Source organism: Cyprinus carpio, chromosome A9, assembly GCF_018340385.1.
Source record: "Cyprinus carpio isolate SPL01 chromosome A9, ASM1834038v1, whole genome shotgun sequence".
In the NCBI taxonomy this organism is placed as follows: domain Eukaryota; kingdom Metazoa; phylum Chordata; class Actinopteri; order Cypriniformes; family Cyprinidae; genus Cyprinus; species Cyprinus carpio.
Genome location: NC_056580.1, coordinates 17079446 through 17103658, shown reverse-complemented (window position 1 = coordinate 17103658; position 24213 = coordinate 17079446). Strand labels below are relative to the sequence as shown.

Here is a 24213-nt window from a genome sequence, read left to right as displayed (position 1 = left end):
GTGTTTTAGCCAGAAGTAATAGTTTAAAGTTAAAAATGTCTAGATGGATTTCTTTATTACAACCACACAGCTTTTCACTCCACAAGATGTTAATTGATGGATTGGTGTCATGTTGATTACTTCTTGGATGGCTTGAGGATCCGTAAATTTTCAACAAACTTTCATATTTGGGTTAACTATTCTTTTAATGACATTATAAGGAGTAAGATTTTCAGTTAATTACAGCATAAACCTCCCTCACACAGAACTATAATACGACTTCAGGTCCTTTTTGGCGCCTGCAATGCACTGGTCACATAAAGCCACATGCTTTAACTGTGTGGGGAAAAAGCAATATTCTTCCTTTTGCAGAAGAAAGTCATTAAGTTATGGAACGACGTGAGGGTGAGTAAATTATGACAGAATGTTTATTTTGGGAGATGAGCTATTACTTTAACTGAAGATGTTCCTAAATACATACAGCCCACCACAGTTGTTGCGCACGCGGCTTGATTTTTTTAGGGGGCGGACTTTAGGACCTTGGAGAGTTCTCCCACAGCAGCGAGCGCACACAGCCCGTCTTGAAGAGGAAACCCCCACAGGAGCTCTAGCTGCCGGATACCTGAGACATCTCAAATCATCCTTCTGACCGACGAGCGCACGGCGCGCCGCGGAATGCGCAGGACCGACCGACTGTCCGCTGGACGAGGGCGCGCGGTCAAGCCATGGGTCCTTCTTCAGCACCTTTGAGTTCTTAATGCATTATGATGTTCTAAAGTGATAGAGACCTCTGGAAATCCTTTGAATTCTCCTTAAGGCAGCGTCTGTATTGGAATAAACTATCAGATGGTGAATTTCTCTGTTCAGATGGATGATTTGGTCAGATTCCTCATTCATCGTGATGCGCGTTGCTTCCGTTTCAAAGTGTCTTATTGACTGACCGCGGATCAATTTTTGGACGTGGGCTGACGGTAAGCTCGCGCTCTGTTTTAGTTACCCATGCGAAGTTTGAAGTGTGTGTTTTTGGAGAGGTTTCATGTTGATGCGGGGGTGGCGAGTTGATTTGCTTCGGCTCGTGAAGATGCCTTTTTACTCTTTACAAAATATCGAAATCATGTAAATGTGGAGTTTGATGCTTAAATAATGACAACTCATTTTCATCAAGGCAGAATTGTAGAGTGAGACCTGTCAATAATATGTCCTGATCATATTTCACCTAAATTGAATAAAATAAATAGGAAATTGTGTTTTTGTATATCAGTTATATCATATTGACACAATATTCACAACAATATCACAACACTCCACATCTAAAACCCACACCCACTATTAATTACTGCAATAACAACAATAAAAAAATTTTTTTATATACTACTTATTTTTCAAAATCAAGGTGTCTGGAAAGGATGTTTCTCATTAGGCTACTAAATTACATTAATGCGACTCTAAGAATCTTCATTGACATTACTGAAAATTATAAACTAATAAGTTATACATTCGAATTGAGAGCTGATTGTATTTTTATGTATTTAATGCTTCACTGACGTAAATGTAAGGTCAATAATGACACAAGAAACGTCTTAATAGTTCTACAAGTACGCAAATGTCTGTAAAGGTTTTTGTTTTGTTTTGTTTTGTTTTTTTCCTTTTTGTATTTCATGGCAAAATAAAACCCTTTTTTACATTTGTTCTTCGGATTTACTCACACCTAAGGCAGCATTTTGGGTGGGAATCAGTTAAGATCTCAGTGAGAGACGCGGACTTTTCATACGCACAAAAATAAGACAAGGTTTTAGTCGTGGTGTTTTCATTACTGACAAAACGAAGGTTTAACATTTTATTCCAGTTGTGCGGTCTACTGGCAAACCACGGTTATACATAATCTCGTTTTGGTTTTGTTTGACTCTAAACACATTTAGGAAACGCGACGTGATGTGCGGCAGCGTTTGAGATGGCTTGTTTAAAGGCGGTGTTTGCGGGAGTATTGCACCCTCCTGCGATGGTACGGATGGAACACGCGCGCGCGCACACACACTCACTCACTCACACACACACACACACACACACACACACACACACACACACAAAAGAACACACTCTCTCACACACTGCAGTGGCGTCTGATCACAGTCTGCAAGAGAGTGAACGAGAGAGAGAGAGTGCGCATGAGAATCTGTGCTGACACTGGCTGGTACACATTAGACCTCTCGTGGGCTTTTCACACTTGAAATTGTAAACCCAGGGTCATTTTTATTCCTGGGTTAAAGGGTTACTCCACCCAAAAATGAAAATTTCATTTTGGGATGGAGTATCCCTTTAACTGAATCCCTACTGGGTTATCTGGTTCACTGTTTCCCACTGCTCCTTCACTGTTCTGGTTTAGTAATTAATCCTGGGAAGTCAGGTTACAAAATTTCACTCTTCACATTTGTGGGTTATTGTTCTTCTTTGCATATTTATATGTAACATTGATTGGACAAATATTGCACGCCACCTGTCGTGTGAACTTTTCGGACGAATTTTGTTTAAAAAATACTATCTCTTCCTTTCTCTTTGAGTCACTGTTAAACCTTTTAAGCATTTTCATCATTTTCCCCTCAGACGCTGAAACTGGGTGCAAGTTTCTGTGGCCTTACTATTTAATGAGGCAACCAATTGTTTAGTTTATGATTAGTTGACTTATGCTTAACAACTTAACGGAACATTCTAATACTGCATTAATGGGCTTTGCATGCTTTAAATTGTTAACCCAGGGTCATTCTTAGTATTGCTAAATGTAATCCTGGGTTTTTTCACACTGTACACTTAATAGATTAGTCAACATGTTTATTTGCATATTTATGAGGTTAGTAACAGTGATTGGACAAATACAGCGTACCCTGTATTAATAAATGCTTGTCCATCTGTGTAAATGTCACCACGTAGATTCGCTCTTGTCTTACGATTATATAACATACAGCAAAAGCAATAGTTAAATACTTTCTTATTATCACTGGTTAATGCATTTGTAAGCATTGTTTGTTTACAACTAACTGTAATATTTCAGCACCACATTGTTTCCCAATTTATACCAGTTTATAAAGTGCTGCAAAAGTCTAAAGAAGGACTTCATAACCCAGAGTTAAAAGCCTTACTAACCCTCTCTTGAAAAAAGTGTGAAAGTTGCTTAACCCAGGGTTAAAAGTGGCCATAACCCAGTTAAGCGTAGCATGAAAAGCCTTTTGGCTGGCCTAGTGTTGCTCTTACTATTCAAGATTCATGTGAGAACACACCCAAGGCATAAGGATTATGCTTGTCATGGATGCAGATTCATAAATTCACATTGCCTTCTTTTAACTCGTGCCACCTGCAAAAATTCTCAACCTAACACATAGACTTCCTCCATTTGATGCATTATCAGTATAAATAAGCCAATCTCCTAATGCTAATGATTACTTTAGCTTATTCTTCAAATGTGTGCCTAGAATACACAGATGAAACGTTGGCGAAAATTGTCTTTGACAGCGCCATTGACTCCTCTTAAAGGAACTGTCACTCTGGTTTGAATGTGGTATGGGGCACAGCCCGGGTTGGTTGTGTCGTTGTGTGTGTGGTTATAAAGAATGCATCAAGTCCCATAGTGAGGCTCCTATTGCCTAGGGTGAGTTTATAGATGGACTCACACACACTTCCCTACTTAAGTTTCCAAAGAGATCTGGCTATAGCGCATGCCATTACCGGCGGCGTTTGGATGGCCTATTAATAAACAAGGCATGTTCTGTCATGGGCATATACTGAATGGCCAGGGGCATCGGTTAGCCACTTGTCGATAAAATCTGTAAAGTAGAATCTGCAAAAGAACCAATACATGTTAAAATGCACTTTGATGTGATGTGGCCATTTGACTGTGAGTGGTGCTGAAAGAACAGCTCCCTTTTTCAGTGGACTACAACACATCTGTCAGAACCTGCTCTGCCTTGATATATCAGCAGGTCGACTCACGTATCACTAAAATGACAAAACCACTATGACTGATACCCCTTCTCTGTGGGAAGCTAAAAGTCATATCAATGGCATTCTGATAAAAGAATGCATGTTTAATTTAAAGCCTGCATCACAAAATCCACATTCAAATTGAACTCCATATTGCAGTTGAGTTCCGAGTCTGTTTCGCTTTTGAATTTGAGTGGAATTGGTGCATGTTGTAGAGCCATTCATTGCTGTTAAATGGCTCAAAATCTTGGATGGGGTTAACTGTGGCTGTTCATAGGTTTCCTGTTTACATGTATGAAATATAGTTGTACTGTTTTCCCAGCAAATAAAACATACTCATGAGACCCACTCCCAGTTTCTTAGGGACCACTTTACTGGGCACAATATCAAGAAGAAGCTTGTCGTTATCTGTGTGTATGTGTGTGTATAATAAGGAGAGTATGCTTTGGGAAAGCCCTCATTATAAAACAGTTTGAGCTCTCAGGCCATTAAAGTCAAGTACAGCGAGTCAGGAAGCGAGTAGAGGATACTCAAGTGGATTACAAGATGATCGGTAATGGCTGCTATTGGAATCCATTGGGCTGAGGGCTCTTGTCAGCTCTCGTCCTGGTGATGGTTGTGACCTGTGGTTCATGCTGATTGATTGGGTCTCAAAAGAATAGTGATCGATTAGTAATAAGAAAAGAGAAGGCATCGATTTAGGTTGGTGAAGTTGGTCTTTTGGGAAAGTCCACCATGGTTTCCCGACCTTGACGGTGCGCTTTACGTTTGGAGTGCACGTGTGGAAGTGAGGCGTCACGCATCAGAGATCTTGCATCCCATATTTTCATAACTCATGTAGGGAATTTAAATTTGAAGGACATACAAACGACACATACACACAAATAAATAAATACAATGAATTCATTTATTTGTATATTTGTATGCACAGAATATGCAAGTCAACTCCAATTGACGCACATAATGATGCACATAAACTCATTTACTGCTGGTTTTCCTGTTGCTGATGAAGTCTGACATGTAATCTTTCCTTGTTTTTTTTCTCTAGCTCTCTCTCTCTCTATTACTGTCACTTTCTCTCTCCCTTAAGACTGTCAAACTGTCAGAATCCTCACTGATTCTCACCGAATAGTACTGAAACCTGCAGTGTGTGAATCCATATGAGTGTGTGTTTGCGTAGACCCAATTTATTCTCATATGTAAGGATGGTACAGCACTTCCTACACTGACTTTACTCATAAAATAGCTCTGAATGTTTCTGAAACATCAATTCTCGTTCATTTATTCATTATTGATTTCTGACAGAAGGTGAAATTCGACACTTGATCTTGATTTATAGACTCAACGTTTTTTTATTTTATTCATGTGGCTTACAGTTTGAGAGAAGCCTCATTTTGATTCTCTCTCAACATTTAACCTTGAAGTATAAGCTCATGACAAACGCAATGGATTCTTGGGCGGACAACCTTTGATGGAATTGGGAACCTGCCTCAATTTTCAGTCCTCTCCTTGTAAATGAGATGGTGCTGTCATTTACATTGGTGAAACTGCGTCAGAAACCTAGACATCAGTTAGAGTAGTAGTTCCATAATGACAATCACAGTAATTCTGAAAGCATTGGTCAGAATGAAGATTTGGAATGAGCTAGAATACTAATTTCCCTGAGGAAAACACAGGGAAAAAGACAGATTTAAACACACTGTACAATGGGTTTCTGTAGTCAGACCTCTAGTGAAAATTAATGCAATGCTTTTCATTTCAAATTATAGCATTTTGAGGGGAAAATTTAATTGGGAAATCAATGACTTGCAGAATTCTGTCTTAGTATTTGGTTTGTTATCCTTTAATGAAAGCAGCACTTGAGCTGACATGAACTCCACAAGAAAAACCTGATGATCAGCATGATTCTGAAGAACATCTTATGCTTTAATGAAAGAACAATTTTACCTTTTGTACAAAGGAATTCACATGGTCAATTTGACAAATTTGCTCAGTAGTGACCTAGACCTCTTGAATATTTATTATTCATTTTTTGTTTCAAAAAGATTTCCAGTGTGGTCTCAGACCCCACAGTATATATTAATTTTTAGACCCCACAGAATATTTTCATTTTTTAATGAATCAATTACAGTCTTTAAACAATGATAGGCTGTAATTGCAGTGATTTTTGAACTTTTGAATGAAGCAGTTGTTGGAAGTTTCATGTAACCGCCCATTAAACTCGACTGCAGTGTTCATTAAAACTAGCCAAAGCATATTTCACAAGCTCACCTGCCCATCCAGTCCTGATGGTTAATGGTAAGCGAACTTGAGCTCCAAATTCAATCCCCCTCATCGTGGTACTACATTAAGTAAAGGGAGAATAACAGAAATAGAGGAGGAGATTGGGAGGTGGGAGGGATGCCGGAAGAATTGATGCTGGGACAGTGCAATGAGTGTTGCTTATATAGGCTCGTAATGAGGATTGACAGGACTGAATAATTAGGCTCAACCCAAACCTAAATTTGTAACGTCATTATGAACATGTCACACCTTTTACCTACTGAGATTCTAGTACTGTATGTCCTTTTGGAACTGAAATCATTGCAGTACTTTGATAAGTCAAAACATGGGCATAGGGTATGATTTGGAGTTGTGTCATCATGCTAGACTTTAATTGGAGGTTGGATATATTAAAAATGTAACATACTGTTGTAGGTATTTTTGGAATTGGATTGCTTGAGACACTGGAGTATAATTTGCCGAGTAATGGCGTTGATAATGCTCTGTACTGCTAGACATTATTGGACTTTTTTGTCTTTGTGAGGTTTTTATGTTAATGATACCCTAAATGTTTGCAGAAGTTATTGTGTCTCCCCCTCTCTCTTCAATTTCATTGTATTCACATGAGGTAAATTCAAATAGGCTTTATGAGCATCACTATATTACAAAATGTTACTACTCAGAAGCATTTTTTTTTTTTTTTTTTTAAGAAGCTTAATGGAGTTTTCAGTTATTTTTCATTTAATCTTAAACTTCATCTCAGGGGCAGCTGAGGCCTAATGGTTAGAGAATTGGACTTGTGACCCGAAGGTCCCAGGTTCAAGTCTCGGTGCTGGAAGGAGTTGTAGGTGGGAGGGAGTGAATGAGCAGCGCTCTCTTCCACCCTCAATACTCATGGCTGAAGTGCCCTTGAGCAAGGCACTGAACCCCCAGTTGCTCCCCGGGTGCTGGATATAGCTGCCCAATGCTCCAAATGTGTGTTAACTGCCCACTCACCCTTCACTGCTCACTTTTCACTACTGTGTGTGTAAAATACAGAACAAAAACTCCAATCACCAAACACCACAAATGTCAAAACTCACACACTTTCACTTTCACTTTCATCTCAGATGTTTCGCCTAAAATTTGTTATGGAAATAAGAATCAGGCGAGGAAGACAATTGTTCACATACAATAATAGTTCAGAGCTATATTATTAATATGAATGACACGGCTCAGATAATTTGGCAAGAGTTAGATGAGAAAGTTTGAGTCCATATTGAAATCTCTGTCTCATTGCAGTAACTTAGCAAATCGTGCTGTTTGTGAAGTCGTTAAGTGCCTCTTCTGAAACTCAAGAGGGAATACTTGTGAGATTACTGGGGTCTTTTTCAGCAGACAAGCCTGAGAATCAGGAGACTGAAACGGTTCAGCCAACAATAGTATTCTCAATTGTATATTAACTCAAACAGTAAACTAGAATGTATTGATTGAAACTGATAATTAACATACAAATTGCTATGGCCCCATGGCTGACTTCTTAAGCAATTGTGCTTGAAAGAAAATTTAAGTTACAAAACCTCATGTCATGTTTTTGTGATACAACTTGTCTCAGCCCTTTTTTATATGTGCACCAGTGATTAGAAAAAGTCCAAGGAATTCAAATGAAAACAAATGTGCTGTATCTATGAGACATCAGTCATAATTATTGCAAATTTGTCAAAAGTAGACTGACATAATTGAATACACTCAAAAAAATGTTTAGGTCACAACAGCTTCTGTTTCTGGATAAATTCAGCCGTCATTCATTTATTATTGATAATTATAATTTAACTTCAAAGCTTATTAGCATAGACTAACCTACAAGAATGGTATCATTCTTTTATATCATTCTAACAAGTTAAATCACTCTAAACAAGGCTGTGGATAACTGGATTCAGAATATAAAAATACTACTCAGAAATTAAAAACATTATTTTACTAATCCCTAGCATGTACATATATTTTTTCGAGTATCATTGATGCAGTGAACTAGTATAATTTTGTATACATCTGTAATGTTTTCATGCATTGGAGGATAGTTTGGTTCTTGCATAAATAGCTCATTTGACTAATTTATCCATTCATGATGTGCCAGTGGCAGGTTTCTCACTCATGAAAAACCAGAGAATTAGAAATTGGTGATTTCCAAGCCTGTAAAATTCTGGAAGTCAATTAAATCTCAAAAATCATTGAGAGCTCTATAGTGAGCATAAAAATCATTCTATAAATATCATTATATTCTTTTGTAGCCAATGTGAGAGTAATGGCCTTCAAATCTCACAGCTCTTTTACGAGAATACGTCGAATCAGCAATGTTTTTCAAGCTTCAAAAACAACTGCAATAGTAAAAAACCTGGCAGATATATAAACCTTTCATCATGTAAAGTCATGTCAGGCGTAATTTAAATTGAAAACCTTAAGTTTTCTGCACATAGCTCTTTTCTTCTCTTCCATTGCTATCCATTATCTTTGCTAGCCCTTTGACCATCTATTATCTTGTCTTTTTTTGACTCCTGACTAAGAGTGAGTGTGTCTGGTGAGGGGATTAGTGGTGCTGTTTCTGGAGGTGGTGTAGGAGAGCAGTAATACTCAATAATTAATCACCATCAGCAGCGCAGAGCATGGAAGAGTACTCAGGGGTCCCTTGTTAGCAGGGGCCGATCAGTGAAGTGTGAACAGTCTGCAGCCCTCTTAAACCACATACGTGCATGCACACCTGATCAATACTCTGAATTTCAATTCATGTTAAGGACACGGAAAGACTGATACACGAGAGTTTTCTGACTTTTTCATGGCTGTGATGTATGATGAGGGTAGAGCACCTGTATTCAAGGTTACATGTGCACTAACAAGTCCATGTCATAAAAAAAATCTTTCAGGAGTCCATATTTGAGTCTATATTTATTGTTTCTCATTTCCTGCTTTTAAACTCAGTCACACACACACTAAACACATACCTTATGCCCCCGAGCATGTTCGACTTCTACTCTGATATTTAGCTGGCATGAGAAATCTGGAACTGCCACAATAAATAACGAGTTCACAAAGACGGGCGTGGTCTTTATCTTTTTTCCTCCCTCGTTCTTTTACAGATACAAGCCCACACCTACAATAACATGAATACACACATGCGTACATGTCTATTTGGTTTTCTTGTGAACCGTCATATATGTACTGTCTGAATATAGATGCAGCTCAGGTTGTCCTTGAGTCATTCGTTCTGCTGTCTCGTAAGTGTGTGTGTGTGGGTTTTTAACGTTGTGTGTATATCTCTGTTCATAACGCAGCACTCTTCCTCCAGGGGCACTGTTATATTTACCGCATGGTAAATGTGTTGACTGTCAGGCCTGGAGATGTGGAGAGTTTAAATTGGATTAAATCATAAAATCACCACATCAATCATTCACAGCGGGGCCCTCCACCACACGCCTGTCCGTGTGCATGTGTGTGAGCGACCGTACATGTGTTTGTGGATATTAGCTCCAATGAGAAATGAGGAAGACCTTCTGTGTATGCCTCTAACTGGACAGTGATTGAATTGGCAATTGTGAATGGAAAAAAAGCAGCGCTCAAACAGACTGATTTGACCTTAAAAGTGTTCTGTCTAGCAGATGATTAAGTGACTGTGTGATTTAACAGGTGACTGAATGATTGGCTGAATATTATATTATATTTTATATTTATATATATTATTATTTTATATATATATGCAAAACAGCAAATTAACATTAAGCAAATTCAATTATGTATAATTTACCTATTTTTTTCCCTATTTGCTTATTTTCTTATTATCGTTCTTATGTTTTTGTACAATCTTCTTACACCCCAGTTATAGTTTAAGAGTGGACTTTCAATGCAATGCTTTTTTCCCCAAAATGTTATGTTTTCAAATGATTCACATTATACTATGTCATCTGAAATCAACATATTTACATTTTCCTGTGAAATCTGGTTGGCCCTAATTCATTTTATGTACTGTAGTATTTTAAAGTTATTTACAGAGAAATGAGTTATTTACTTACTCTTATGACATACGTACCAAGCTTGTATGACTTACTTGCTGTTTTCCATGTAATTATAATGAATGTGGACTGGAACTTTTCAGCTTCAAAATGGATGATAATGTATCAGAAATGTCCCATAAAATATAGCCCATTTGATGTGCCATATTCAAAAACAATAGGTTTGTGTGAGGAACAGATTGAAGTTGTTGTTCATTGATAAACAAGTTATTTGTTGTGATTCATTGAGTGAGCTGAATTGTCCATATCAGTCAGATTTGTGAGCAAATCATTCAGGGGTGCGTTTCCCAAAAGCATTGTTAGCTAATTATGGTGGTAAATTCCATTGAAATCTATTAGTAATAACAGAACTTGTGACCATATTTGCCTTTGACAAACGCACCCCAGATAATTTTTGTGAACTGGATTAACCAATCCATTAAAGAGATCCGACTTGATAGGATGATTAATTCACAATTTAGACATTGGTGCTTCCTGGATGAAAACATCCAAGGACGGATGTCAAGATCTTCAAGTGAGTAATTTCCTAAATGGGTCTGTTCCAGAAAATGTCCTATAAATTGTACCTTTTGTGTTTCACAGAGGAAAGAAAGTCATTCAGGTTTAGAACAGCTTGAGGTAGAGTAAATGTTGACAGAATTTTCATTTTTGGGTGAACTTTCCCTTTAATTAAAGCTGTAATAAGTGATCTCATATGCATTAACTGGTGGCTGGGAAAATGTGAAATCTTTATATTCTACCTTTTCTCTTTTTTTCTCTGTCTCTCTCTCTCCTCTCTCAGAACCCTTAGATTATGTGTGGGAGAGGGATGATAAGCCCTTTAAAGAGATCACAAGAGCACTATCTCTCTTTCACCCCTTTGCCTTTTTAATGCACACACACATGGACACACAAACACTCCCACACACACACAAAATAAAGTCTATTAACCTCTCAAATGCTACTGTTCCTGATGGGATTTAGGCCTTCCAGTGTCTGAATTTGGCATGCTGTTCATCATCAGTAGAATTTTATTGTAAGATAATTATGGATGAAGAGAAAGGGTTTGCACACACTTATTAAGTTTACATTAATTATTTGAAAAAAATATGGGAAGTAGGGAATATAGGTATTATTTGATTAGATATAATAAGTCTTGGAGGGAATTTCAAGAATACTGTATAGCTGCAGGGAGTAATTTAGAGGTCTGCGTTAAAGTGATAGAAGCAGTGCATCATGGGGGAGTCATGCGACAAGCCTGTGAAATGAATTATGAACCTGAAATGATGTTGAGGTGTTTTATCTTCTGGAGTCTTCAAATAAAATTGTAAACAGAGGTGATTATGGTTGGTTGACATGTATATGGCATGCTTGTGGTTTGAGAAATGTATTTGTCTGTAGAGCTATTTATATTAATTTCAAGAAGCTAAAAGTTTGTTAGAAATGGTGAAAAACTTTTACAGCAATTAAAATATACCATTTGCCTTAATGCATTATTTACCTGAAATCTTGATGTTGGAAAAAAATGTTCATGTTCCTTGTTAATCATCCATAAATATTTGCCTTTGAATCCAGGCACCAAACTCTGTGCCTCTTTATTAATGAATGTTTCAGTCAAATTTGGGTTTAATAGACTTAAGACTCTTGCACATAGCATTCAGATACCTAGTTGGCCTCTCTGATCACTCTTATCATTTGTTCTTATACTTTAAAGATAGATGAATACACTAAATCATTACTGCATATCTTTTTTTTTTTTGACCTCTTTGTTAATGAGTTTGTTAATTAATTCTCTTAAAATGTTACACACCCAGAGTTCTTTTTAATAATCGTGCATGTCCTATATTACTCAAACATTTGAGCTTTAGAAACAGCCTTGAAAGGAGAAAGAACAAAGAAATAAGCATGTATGTACTCTGTTATGGAAATGGTTTGGATTCTCTCTGAAAACAGGCTGCTATAACCTCTGAGATGGGAGAATTGTGTGGACGTTGTGCAAAGACAGCAAACAAAGATTAAAATAAATTTCAAATATGAACACAGAACTCAGGTGATTGAGTGGCTTTGTGGGAAGGCAGAGAAATCAGATAAAATATGAAGAAGTCATACTTTGATATGATTTGACCAAGAAAGAAATGCTTAAAGATCGTATCTCACTTAGCTTTGTATCACACATATACATAACTATGGAGGAAATGTCTGAATTGCAGAGAAATTAAATTTCAGACTTTACACATTTTTCCTGGAACTATGTATATAGAGGGAGTATAAGGAGAGCAGAAAGTTATTATAAATACACACAATATATTTGGGGGCCATTTGCCATTATTAAATATTATTAGTATATTCAAATATGATTTAATTATTCATATATTTTTTAATGTATTATAGTTGTATTATAATAATATTATTATATAAGATTATGATAATATTGATTATTATTATTATTATTATTATTATTATTATTATTATTATTATTATTATTATTATTATTATTATTATTATTATTATTATTATTATTATTTAATCCCCCTCAGAGCTCCAGTTTCAGTTGAAAAGAAAATACTTTGTGGTCAAAATTAAATTAACTTGCATACTGTTCAAATTGAATGCCCTAATGTGGCATTTTTCCTCCATGGTATCAAAAATTGTTGAATATCAAGGTAATGTAACAAAGTTAGCAATTTTAGTATTGTGACAATACTAGTCAGTATGAATAACTACAGTAGATTTTTATGCTTCTGCTCCTTAAAGGTTTGTACTACCCCTACTTTAAAGACAAAAATTTAATTTTTATCATTTTCAGAACAAATTTCATAGCGAGGCAAATTGGTCATTAATTAGTAGTGTCATTTGTCAATATAAACAGGTCGATTTGTATGTTTACTGAATACAGTATGTGGGGTGATGGTTGTTAAGGTATTCTGAGTGATTTTAGTGTTTTGAACTATTAATCAATTCAGTCATATTATTAAAGGTTGCTGTGTAGCGGCTAAAGTATTCTGAGTGTTGCTGTGGTCAGTATATGAACAACTGGGTTTGTACATTTTTGAATAAAATGTGAGTGGGTGGTGGCTATTCTGAGTGGGTTTTTTTTTATTATTATGTTGCTATGCAGTTACTAAGGTATTCTGAGAGGTGTTTTAAAGCAGTAAGCCCCAAGAAGCCATGATTTAGGGTGATTTTTAGAATGGCTAAATCTGGGCTCAGACAACAGGAGTTTTAAATATATTTAACCAATTATGAAATCTGGTTGCAGCACACACATAAGGAGAAGCTTTGCAGATTTTATTCTCTCAAATCAAGATTTGAAAATCGTGGCACATCACACACTACAAGATATTGTTAAGATTATCATGCCAGAGGGAGTGCCTCACATGATGTCATGCAGCAGATCCTTTCATCCATAGATACTGTATGTATATGTATCTATACATATGGTTTCAGCAACTTATGTTTACGTATGTTAGCTAGCATGCTAGCAGTTTTCTGCACTCACCCGGTACGTTCAAAACTGAGGCAATTTTACCCCAGCGCTTCTGTTGTCCTTAATGTTGTGGTATATTTTCAACACATTTTACAGACAGTTGTGTTATTGCGAAACTTCCACAAGCAGTTTCCTCCATCTCCACTTTACAACAGACCCGTAAAGCGCATTGGTTATTGTTAAAGTACTTATGTAATCCTAGCCGTGATCATCACTATTTATAATCCTAAATATCAAACATGTCTATTGATATGATCGGGACAGCCCCGATTTCTGTGCAAGCAGATCGGGAGGTGCAAGATTCGATCTGGAAATGGCTCACATTACCTGATAATCCGCGCCAAACATCGGAACAGACTGAGGTTCTCGACAAGATTTTTTTCTATGATTTTCGGGAGGGGAAAATTGGGGCTAAATTGGCCTAAAATTGTTTAGTAGAATGGTTGGCAAGCAACACACAGATGCAGCGGCACAGTAATACAGATGTAATGAGGTCACGGGTGTTTATGTGTGCTTATAGAGTATTTTCTTCATATCTTCAAACACGGCTCAGCCAATCATACCTCATCAAGGATCAGAACTATCCATTTAATTTTAAAAACTTTCATGATAATCAGATGCTAAGGTATAGTGTTTGTAGCATGTGGCTTTGGTGTTCTGGGTGGTTGCTAAACATTGTTTGCTTGCCCAAGTCAAAATAGCCCAGCAATTTTCTATAGTATTGTTTAGTATGTCTATGGGTTTTTTCACCAGTTTTATCACCCAAAATTTGTCCAGACATTTAAAAAATGTTTAATAAAATACCAGAATGGTACTGTAAAAATAATGATTTTTATTTTTTTTTCAAATAGATTTCTCAAACATGCTCTCCTGTTGTTCCAAAAAATAGTCCTGACTCAAATGCATGCCACTGGTTGAGTCCGAAGTTAAAATGTCGGGCCGCTCAAACAAACAGAGTAGTGTTTGACAGTGCCACCGTGTTTACCCACTTCAGGAATTCAGCCTACCGGGTTTTAACATTGAAAAAACTACACACTTCACCTTTAAATTTTATGTTTGGCGGAAAAGCAAATGTTGGACTTGGGTAGTTTGTGGTTGTATGTTGCCTGTATGACATGTCAGTTTTTTTCTGTGTCTCTGTCAGGCTGGAGAGGAAGATGACAGCTCTCAGCCCAGTGCTGTTCCTGCTCTGCGGTGTCTCTGTGTCTCTGACTCTGAAGGTGGTGTCAAAGAGAGGCTCAGGTATGTTCAATTTCTCTCTCTTTCTCTCTCTCTTTCTCTCTGAGTGCATGCTGGGAGTGAGTGGGTGGAGTTGGTGTGTGTGAGTTTTGGTGAGTTTTCTATCTATTTCCTATCTTTTGTGGCTTTGTTGTTAAGTAAATAGGAAAAAGGTTGTGGTTAGTGATGCAAAGTCTGATCTTTTTTTTTCCTCGTCTCAAGAAATATCTGCGTCCACACGAAACCACAAAACCGACACAAAACGATGTAGTATACATGCCAGACCAGTATGTGGCGCTGTAATTCTGCCACAGAGAAACACTAAAAATGGAGAGGAAGACTTGGACTATGCGCATAAACCTTGCGCACGGTATACAAACAAACATGGAACAATAAATTTATTAATCTGTGTTAATGTTAATTAATAAAAAGACAATTGTTCAGTGTTTGTTCATGTTTTTGTTGCTGTTTCGCGAAGTAGCGGTGTCTGACTAGGGGCGAGACGTGGGCTGATGACGTCATAATTTCAGAACATATACGGATTCGCTGTCCACGCGAAAACACAAGGGCGGCGTTTTCAAATTTATCCACCCTGGGACCCGGTTTCAAAAAATATCGGTTTCACTCTCCCAAAACGCCGGATCTGTGTGGACAAAACGCCTATATGATACAATATTTATGCGTATACAGCAAAACGCGTCTCCATGTTGAAGGTGCCTCATTTCCATGAACCAGTTCTTTTCGGACAGATTGGCTCATTGGATTGGCTCATTGAACCGGTTCAAAAAGCCGATTCGTAAGTTCCTGATGTCATCAATCAATAACATCTCTACGCATTTCTTTTCTAACAACTCAGTGCAATGTTGAATCATTGAAAAATTCAAATAAGTAATTTGTGTCAACACATATTGAAACATTCAAAAAATTAAGTTATTTGTGTGAAAGCATATTGCTGATTATTACCATATAATTCACTTACTGTAAGTTAATGGTGTTTGTGGTCACAGTTTCATTCGCGGATCCTTTATGTCAGATAAGACTGACTGACCAATATTGACTAACCTACAACTTGGATAAGATTCCTAAAAGTTTCACACCTACAGCACACATTACAGACATTGATGCACAAACACGGATATGTTCTACATGTCTATAATATAAAGAATGAATAAACCAGTCTTATAAACTCCTTGATTTCACAACTTTAAATATAATAAACATTCACAAAAAACTATTGTAAAATAAATTTTCGTCAATCGACAGAAAGGTTTTTGCTGGTTTTAATAAAATGTAAATTAATAACAGTCATAATAAGCATATTTCCAGTACGCGCCTCATGCTTGCACAGTATCATCAATTCACTCATCAGAATCTTCGGTAATACTTGGCAAACTTCACTATGGCTCATTCGGTTCTTGTTGAGTCCTCGGTAACTCTCTGTAAACTTCGACAGTTACTTGAACCGGCTCAATCGGTTCTTTTTGAGTTGAACATGCTACTTTGGCTGTGCGTCCTGCGTCATCAACCCGGAACTAAAGTTTGATTCAGTTTGATTTGTGAACCAGTTTGACCGGTTACTTCCTGAGAACCGGCTCAAAAGAACTATTCGTTCAAGAAACGAACATCACTAGTTATTGGTGCTTGTGAGAAGCGTTGTCAATCAGCAGTGTGCACTGATCACTATGGCGGTGTCTCAGCACCCAAATTTTGAAAGCTTAATGCACCGGCATGGTGTTAAGGGCATGCCGGCGGACCGTTGTTCAGTTGAGGAATGTGTCCTCACTGTTGCTGCTGTTGTTGGTCATAATTGCATTCTTTCCGTCCTTCGGATGAGACATTAAACAGAGGTCCTGACTCTCTGTGGTCATTAAAAATCCCATGCCAAATTCCCTCCGCTGGCCCTTGTCAATCATGGCCTCCTAATAATCCCCATTCACTTGACTGGCTCTGTGACTCTCTCTCCTCTCCACCTGTAGCTGGTGTGTGGTGAGTGCACTGGCGCCGTTGTCCTGTGGCTGCTGTCTCATCATTCAGGTGGATGCTGCATACTGGTTGTGGTTGAGGAGAGACCCCCTATGATTGACCCCCCACCCCCCATATGATTGTAAAGCGCTTTGGGTGTACAGCACTACACAATAAAGTGCTATATAAATGCAAATGCATCATTCATTCTGCATCTAGACTGAATAGCGCAATAGTGATGTTTTAGAACAATGCTGATAAAGTAAAAAAAGTTGTAGAGACGGGGATTGTTGTAAATGATTCTCTTACTCCAGTCATGCCTTAAGTACAGCCTGTGAAAAGAATAGTATTGTCAAATGTCTCACGGTTATTAAGGATGAAGTGATTGAGAAAGAATTGTTAAGACACGGAAAATTTGTGTCAAAAATAAAGAAAATTTCACTCATTGTTTTTTTGCCACAATTGAAGCATGTTGTATCATTTAGGGAGGGTCACGTGATACGTACGTGCCCTGAGAAGTGTGCAGATCAGAATTTTGCGTAGTGGTTTTTCCGATCACAGTCTAGTCATTTGTAGTGTTTTTATTGCTAACAAAAGTCTAAGAGTGCTTACTGGCATTTTAATACTTCATTGCTACAAGATAATTTTTTTAAGGATGTTTTGTTTTTGGAAGCATTTTAGTTTAGGGGAAAAGGATTATAGTGCCTTACAGCAATGGTGGGATCATGGGGAAAAAAAGAGATATAGCAACTGTGCCGTCAGTACACTCTTAACGTATCCAAGGACATCTCCCAGTCATTGAGAACCCTTGAGATTGAGATAGTGGAACTCCAATATTTGGTAGAGTCCACAGGAAATAGGGGACATGTTGAGCTCCTCAAAGTTAAAAGAGGGGATCTGGATAACCTGAACACAGGGAGCTTTGAGCCGCTCACGTTTTCAGAGTGCTGTAGAGATGGATGGCTCAACTAAATTCTTCTTCGGTTTGGAAAAAAAGAATGGTCAAAACAGACTTATACATTACTCTTTATTATTAGACATTAGACTTTATACTAATCGAATGGCACAGAAATGGAGCCTAAAGAAATTAGAAAAAGAGCTGTACTCCTTAATTCTGAGCTATACAGGAGTGAAAATACAGAAAATACAGACTGGCTCGAGAAGCCGTTTTCAGCATCGGCGCTGCATGTTGCTCTGCAGAGCATGGATTGCGGTAAGGCTCGTGGAATCGATGGTCTACCAACTGAGTTTTATAAAACGTTTTGGTCAGTGCTGGGGGGAGAGCTGCTGTCTGTGCTCAATGATAGTCTGGCCGGAGGGCTGTTTCCTTTGAGCTGCAGGAGGGCAGTCATTACCCTGTTACCCAAAAAAGGTGACTTAAAAGAAATAAAGAACTGGTGCCCTGTCTCACTCTTGTGCTCAGATTTAAAGCTCCTCTCTAAAGCTTTGGCAATTAGGTTAAGGTTGGTGGTTGGGCAGGTTATTCATCGAAATCAAACTTACTGTGTGCCTAACAGGTCCATTTTTGATAACGTTTATCTATTTCAAGATATCCTGGAGGTCTCTAGGCTATTGGATATAGATACTGGTCTCATTTCTTTGGACCAGAAAATGGCATTTGACTGGGTTGAGCACAGCTATCTCTGGCGTACGCTGGAGGAGTTTGGTCTCAGCTCTGGTTTTATTGCTATGATTAGGGTTTTGTACCAGGATGTTGAGAGCTTACTGAAAATAAATGGTGGTCTGAGTGCTCTTTTCAAAATCTTTAGAGGTATTAGACAAGGTTGTGCTCTTTCTGGAATGTTGTATGCCCTTGCCATTGAACCTTTATTGGTTAAGATCAGAGATAGCATTGAAGGTTGGAGCACACCATGCTCTGGAGCAAATTTTAAGCTGTCTGCGTATGCAGATGATATTATTGTTCTGGTTAAAGTGCAAAGCAATGTTGATCTTCCTAAAGAAATTCTCTACAATATTGGTATAATTTCCTCTGCCAAGGTTAATTGGTCAAAAAGTCGAGCTATAGCTGGTGGTAAATGGTCTCATGGTCTTCCTGAACTACCAGGCGGTTTGTCCTGGAAAAGGGATGGGCTAAAATATATGTAAAGTATATGTTGGCAATGATTTAATGTTAAGTAAAAATTGGGAAGGTATTCTAAAAAAAAGTAAAAGGGCGGCTGCAAAAAATGGAAATGGCCTTTGCCAAAAATGTCTTTTAGAGGGAGGGTTATAATAATTAATAATCTGGTGGCTTCAGTTGTTTGGCATTGTTTGGCCTGCGATGATCCTCCAAATGGACTTCTGATTAAAATTCAAACCATTCTAGTGGACTTCTTTTGATATTGATAGCTAATTGGATACCTCAGAGCATGCTTTTTTCTACCCAGAGATGAAGGAGGCCAAGGACTTATTCACCTGCCAAGCGGGGGGGGGCAGCATTTCGACTTCTTTTCATTCAAAGATACCTCACAGGACCTAAGGATCTAGTCTGGAGAAAGGTGGCGGACATTATTTTTAATAAAGCTGGTAGACTGGGTTTGAACTCTGCTTTGTTTTTGATGGACTCGAGCAAGCTGCAGTGCAGTGGACTTACTCCATTCTATAAGGACTTTTCAAAGTTTGGGACTTACTTGAAACACGGAGGTTGGAGGCAACTTCTTCATTGTATTGGCTTTAGGAAGAACCTCTTGTACATGGAGCTTGTTTGGATGTTACTTGTGAAGTTGCATCTGGACTGATTCATTGTTTAGTTTACACTAAGACTAATTAAAGCTGCATCATTTGTACACTAAGACTCATTAAAGCTGCATCATTTGTTGGTGCGTGGTCGGTACAGCAAGTTTTGGACTTTTTTAAACAGAAACTCACAGAAGAAGAAAACAATATGTTAAATGATTTTTATGATGGTTCCTAATAATACAGATCCCTTTCCAAGTATTTTTTTAGTCCCAATCTCAAAGGACTGTCTGGACCATTTCTGGACCCGAGGGGGCTAGAAGATTTAAGTTTGCAGGATGTTCAAAGTAAAGTTTTTTATAGATGCATTGTAAAAGTTTTAAATAAAGCAACTTTAAAAGGACATAGTGATACAGTGTGGAAAGAGAAATTGGGACTAGATGATGGAGTTAAACCTGTTTGGATAGTTTTATATAAATCACCAATTGAAAAACGAACAGGTGATATTCAGTGGAGAGTTTTACGCACCGCTGTTGCTGTAAATCCATTTGTTAGTGTTATAAATCCCTATATATCAAGCGATTGTTCTTTTTATAAAAAGAGGGAGACAATTTTTCATTGTTTTTTAGAATGCTCAAGGTTCTATGATTTGTTTTGTTTTCTTGATGTTCTTTTCATGAAGTTTGGGGAGTCTTTTTCTTCTGAGGTTTTTATTCTTGACCCTAAGTATAGTGTGGCTCAAAGAATAAAAAGTAAATTGTTTAATTTTTTTATTGGGCAAGCTAAACTTGCTGTTTATATAAGCAGGAAAAACAAAATAGAAGGCAGAGAAGGACAACGTGGTAATTGTTTTTAAAAAATCTGGTAAAATCAAGGTTTTTGCCTAAATTTAAGTTCTATATAATGATGAATGACTTAGAAAGTTTTTTGTATAAATGGTGTTTTAAAGAAGCTGTTTGTACAGTTGTAGAAGAAATCTTTACAACTATGTTACAATAAGCATTGGTCTTTTGCACACTCTTTTTAGAGTTTTGGAAAAAAACAAATGTTGTTTTAATGACTGTAATCATTGAATAAAGTGTGTTGAAAACTCTCTCTCTCTCTCTCTCTCTCCTATCTCTGTCTCTCTCATTACTCACAGAGGGCTTGCTCTTCACATTAAAGTGTAACATCAAATATTATTTCACGCCGTAATGAAAGCTGCTATGCTAAAATGCTCTCACAGACCATGTGACTGTACATATTAAGGCTTAATTTAATGCAGCATTGATAGTGAAGGTCATTCTTGTGTGCTGAGACAGTGAGCGTGTATGTGTGCTTTCCTTTACGCAGAAGTAGGCATGTACATAATCACCAAACTGCACACACACACATGGGAACATGTGTAAATACACACATACATTTTGCAGCAGAGAACAGGTTGAGAAGAGAGCAGTGCCAGCCCATCTGTCAGAGGTGATACACTAATGTATGTGAGGGTGTGTGTGTGTGTGTGGGTGGGTGTTTAAGGGAGCAAGAAAATGTGTGTGTGTGTGTGTGTGTGTGTGTGTGAGAGAGAGAGAGAGAGAGAGAGAGAGAGAGAGAGAAAGAGTATGACAGGGAAAAAGAGCACTAAATGTGAGCCAAGACCACCATGTACTCCAGATAATTAGGTTCAGGGAGGTGTTATGAGTTAAGCTGCAGTTTGATGTTCTTCAGGACCAGAATTTTTATTTCCTGATACCCCAGTTTTCTCCTGTAGCATAATGACAACACAAAAAAGAGTTACTCAATTACTGAAACATAAGGCATTCGCTGAAAATGATCTCAAAATATGAACCCTATTTTAGCATTGACTAAAGGAGCAGTTATTATGTACAGTCTGATGGAAACTGGTGGGAGTTTTTTGAGGACAACTTCAGTATTTTGCCTTAAAGTCAGCATGAAATGACATTCGCAACCTATTATACTTCCATAAGTAGCCATATTTCCAATTGAAACTGGATATTCAAGTGGAAAACATGTAGAATGGGAGTTGATTTTATCCGTAAGCTCTTAATTGGACTGTGGAAAGTGGATATTATGTACCAGACTATAGCCAGATCTGCATGGGTGTTTGCTATAACTGTGCCTAAATAGCTATTTGGTTTTCGGTTATCCACTTCATTTCAACATCAAGCAACAAGGAAAGTCAATTCAGAGGTGAAATGTTGATAAAAGAGGATGATATTTTTTGGATTGACATATTGATGAAACTTGAACAGGCACGCTAAATTTCATCTAAATTTCTAAATGCATGTTAATGATCTTATTGTCAACAGTTAATCCATGAATTTTTTTTTTTTTTTGGACCATTGTAATTTTTATTAAAAATGTCATTACTTGATCATCTCTGGTATGCTGGACTTCTCTAGTCATTTAGTCCACTTAAACCTCTATCCATTTTTGCAATCAGCTGCAAGCTCACATTCAGATCTGCCTCCATAGTGTTAACTACCAATGCATAGAACCAAATCCCCATCCAATTTTTTTAGCACTAATTTATGTTGCACTATTTGTCCTAGAATTGGCTCATAGTGGCATAGATGTACTGCACCATCATGCAAGTTTTAAGTATTGATTCCATTGTTGAAATGTGCTATTCACAGCCAGCCATGATTTATTATAGTGCATAAACAAAGATTACCTGATAACAAAAGGATTACAAAGATAATGAGTAGTATTTGGTTGGTCATGTGCTCTCAAAATAGTGACCACCAGATGAAGAATAAAACAGCTTTTATCAGGCAAATAATATCTCACGTTAGTGTCCATGATTTTAAATTATTCTCTAAATAAGTACTATTAATTTCTGAAGGGGTATAACTTTGAGCACAAGACTGCTGAGTGCAACTTTAAGAAAGTAAATAGAGTCCTTTTTGATTTCATGGTGGTTTTAAAAAGCAAGTTTCAGAGCACAGTCACGTTATGAGAGCGCACTTCAATGCAGCCTTGAAAAGACATTCAAAATCCACACATTTGAGTTCACTTAAAGCACAGCCTTACAGAGACTTTTGACCATGGGGTTGTTGAAGGTACAGTACTTTAAAGGTTTTTTGAAAGCACTCTAAATTTAAAGTTGTGCAGGACTGCCACCTGTGTAATGAAAGCATGCCGGATGTAATGTCTAGTATAAAGATGTACTCAAATTTGTACATGCTGGCTTTCCTCTTATAGGAATGTCTGAGGATACCATCTGTGGCTTGCTGTGAATTTCCACAAATAATATTTTTACTTCACTCCTCTATTTGTAAAAAAAAGAAAAAAAAGAAAGAAAGTAGCGCCACAACTCAGGTAACACACAAAATTCATATAGCAGCTTGAGTAAAAACACAAGCTTCATATTTTCCAAATTCTTATATGCAATTGACAGGGTGCTCTCCAAGACCAAAAGTAGTAACCAGTAATATTTCTTTAATGAAATGGGGAAGTGTGTTGAAACCAGCAAGAGAGTTTTATTGGACTACTGGTACGCTCTGCACTGTTCAGCTCAGTGAAGCTTCTGACTGTATTGCAGCAGAATCAAAGCTTCAAACACACTATTAAATGTCAGACACATCAACATCACTCTCCATGCTGAAGATGAAATAATAACTTTTTCCCTTTCCATCTGATCATCTCAGCAGAGGCCCAAGGCATGGCCCAAACATTAGTATGTGTACACGAATGTGTGCGTATTCGTGACTGAGCGACACAAACATCTCATCAGCACAGCATGCATTCCTCTTGATGTGTTGTAAAGGACTTCACAGCTGTAATTGAACAGGGCCATTCTCTGATTGGTTATGAAATATCAAGCTCTAATTGTCTTTTGCATTATGGATTATGAAATTTGTATGCAGATTCATGAAAAGAGATTTGAGAAACGAGGGGTAAAATGTCAGAAGAAGTGAAATGGTTCTGTTTTAAATAAATAATTTAAGTTGATTTGAAGCTGATTCATTGATGAGATTTACAAGATTTTTGCTGATTATATTCATATTAGGCATGTAAAAAGAACATTTGGTGATTTCAAGGAACGGCAAGACCTTATAAAACAAAATTTACCTTACAAATGGACTCTAATCAAGGTACACATCATGTTTAATTTGACATGCATGAAACCAAGGCTGCGAGGAGCGGAAGTGCAGTATTTTTAATGGGTTGTACTGTGTTAAGTTATGTAAAAAAAAAAAATAATAATAATTTAAATCACAACCCAACCCATAACACAACATTTTTTAAGGTTTTTTTTTTTTTTTTTCAAATCCATGTTTCTTTGTCTAAAAGCAATTGTACTGTAAATTGCTATATAGCATAAACATAGCATCTACGTATCTTGACTGGGTCCCTTCTCATCAATATTTTATTGGTTGTCCAAGAAATGCAGTATATTAAATGGTTCGTTCAAGTCCTCCTGTTGGGTGGTTGGGAAGTCAGGTGCATTCAAATCCCTGTTTGGCCGAAGAAAGATGCCGATGTACTTTTATTCAGTTCAAGTTTTTATTATTTTGTGAAGCTCCTGTAAAAAAATTATTGTTGTCATAAATATGATCTTCTCAGCATGACTTAAATGCAACCGAAAGGTAATTTTCATGACTTCAATGCACAGGTTGTCTTCTTTTTGTACTGACACCT

General features: G+C 37.4%; 1 protein-coding gene across 2 annotated transcripts in view; it reads left to right on the top strand.

The window, feature by feature from the left end:
• The first annotated feature begins 513 nt into the window (after positions 1-513).
• LOC109100661 (interleukin 1 receptor accessory protein-like 1a) overlaps positions 514-24213 on the top strand; it is a 71016-nt gene continuing 47316 nt past the window's right edge. The window contains exons 1-2 of one of the 2 annotated variants that reach the window (XM_042763814.1): positions 514-950; positions 14867-14964. In XM_042763814.1, coding sequence (XP_042619748.1) covers positions 14880-14964 — 85 coding nt within the window. In that variant the 5' untranslated portion in view covers positions 514-950; positions 14867-14879. The remainder of the gene's footprint in view (positions 951-14866; positions 14965-24213) is intronic. The other variant, XM_042763815.1, reaches the window with a different exon arrangement.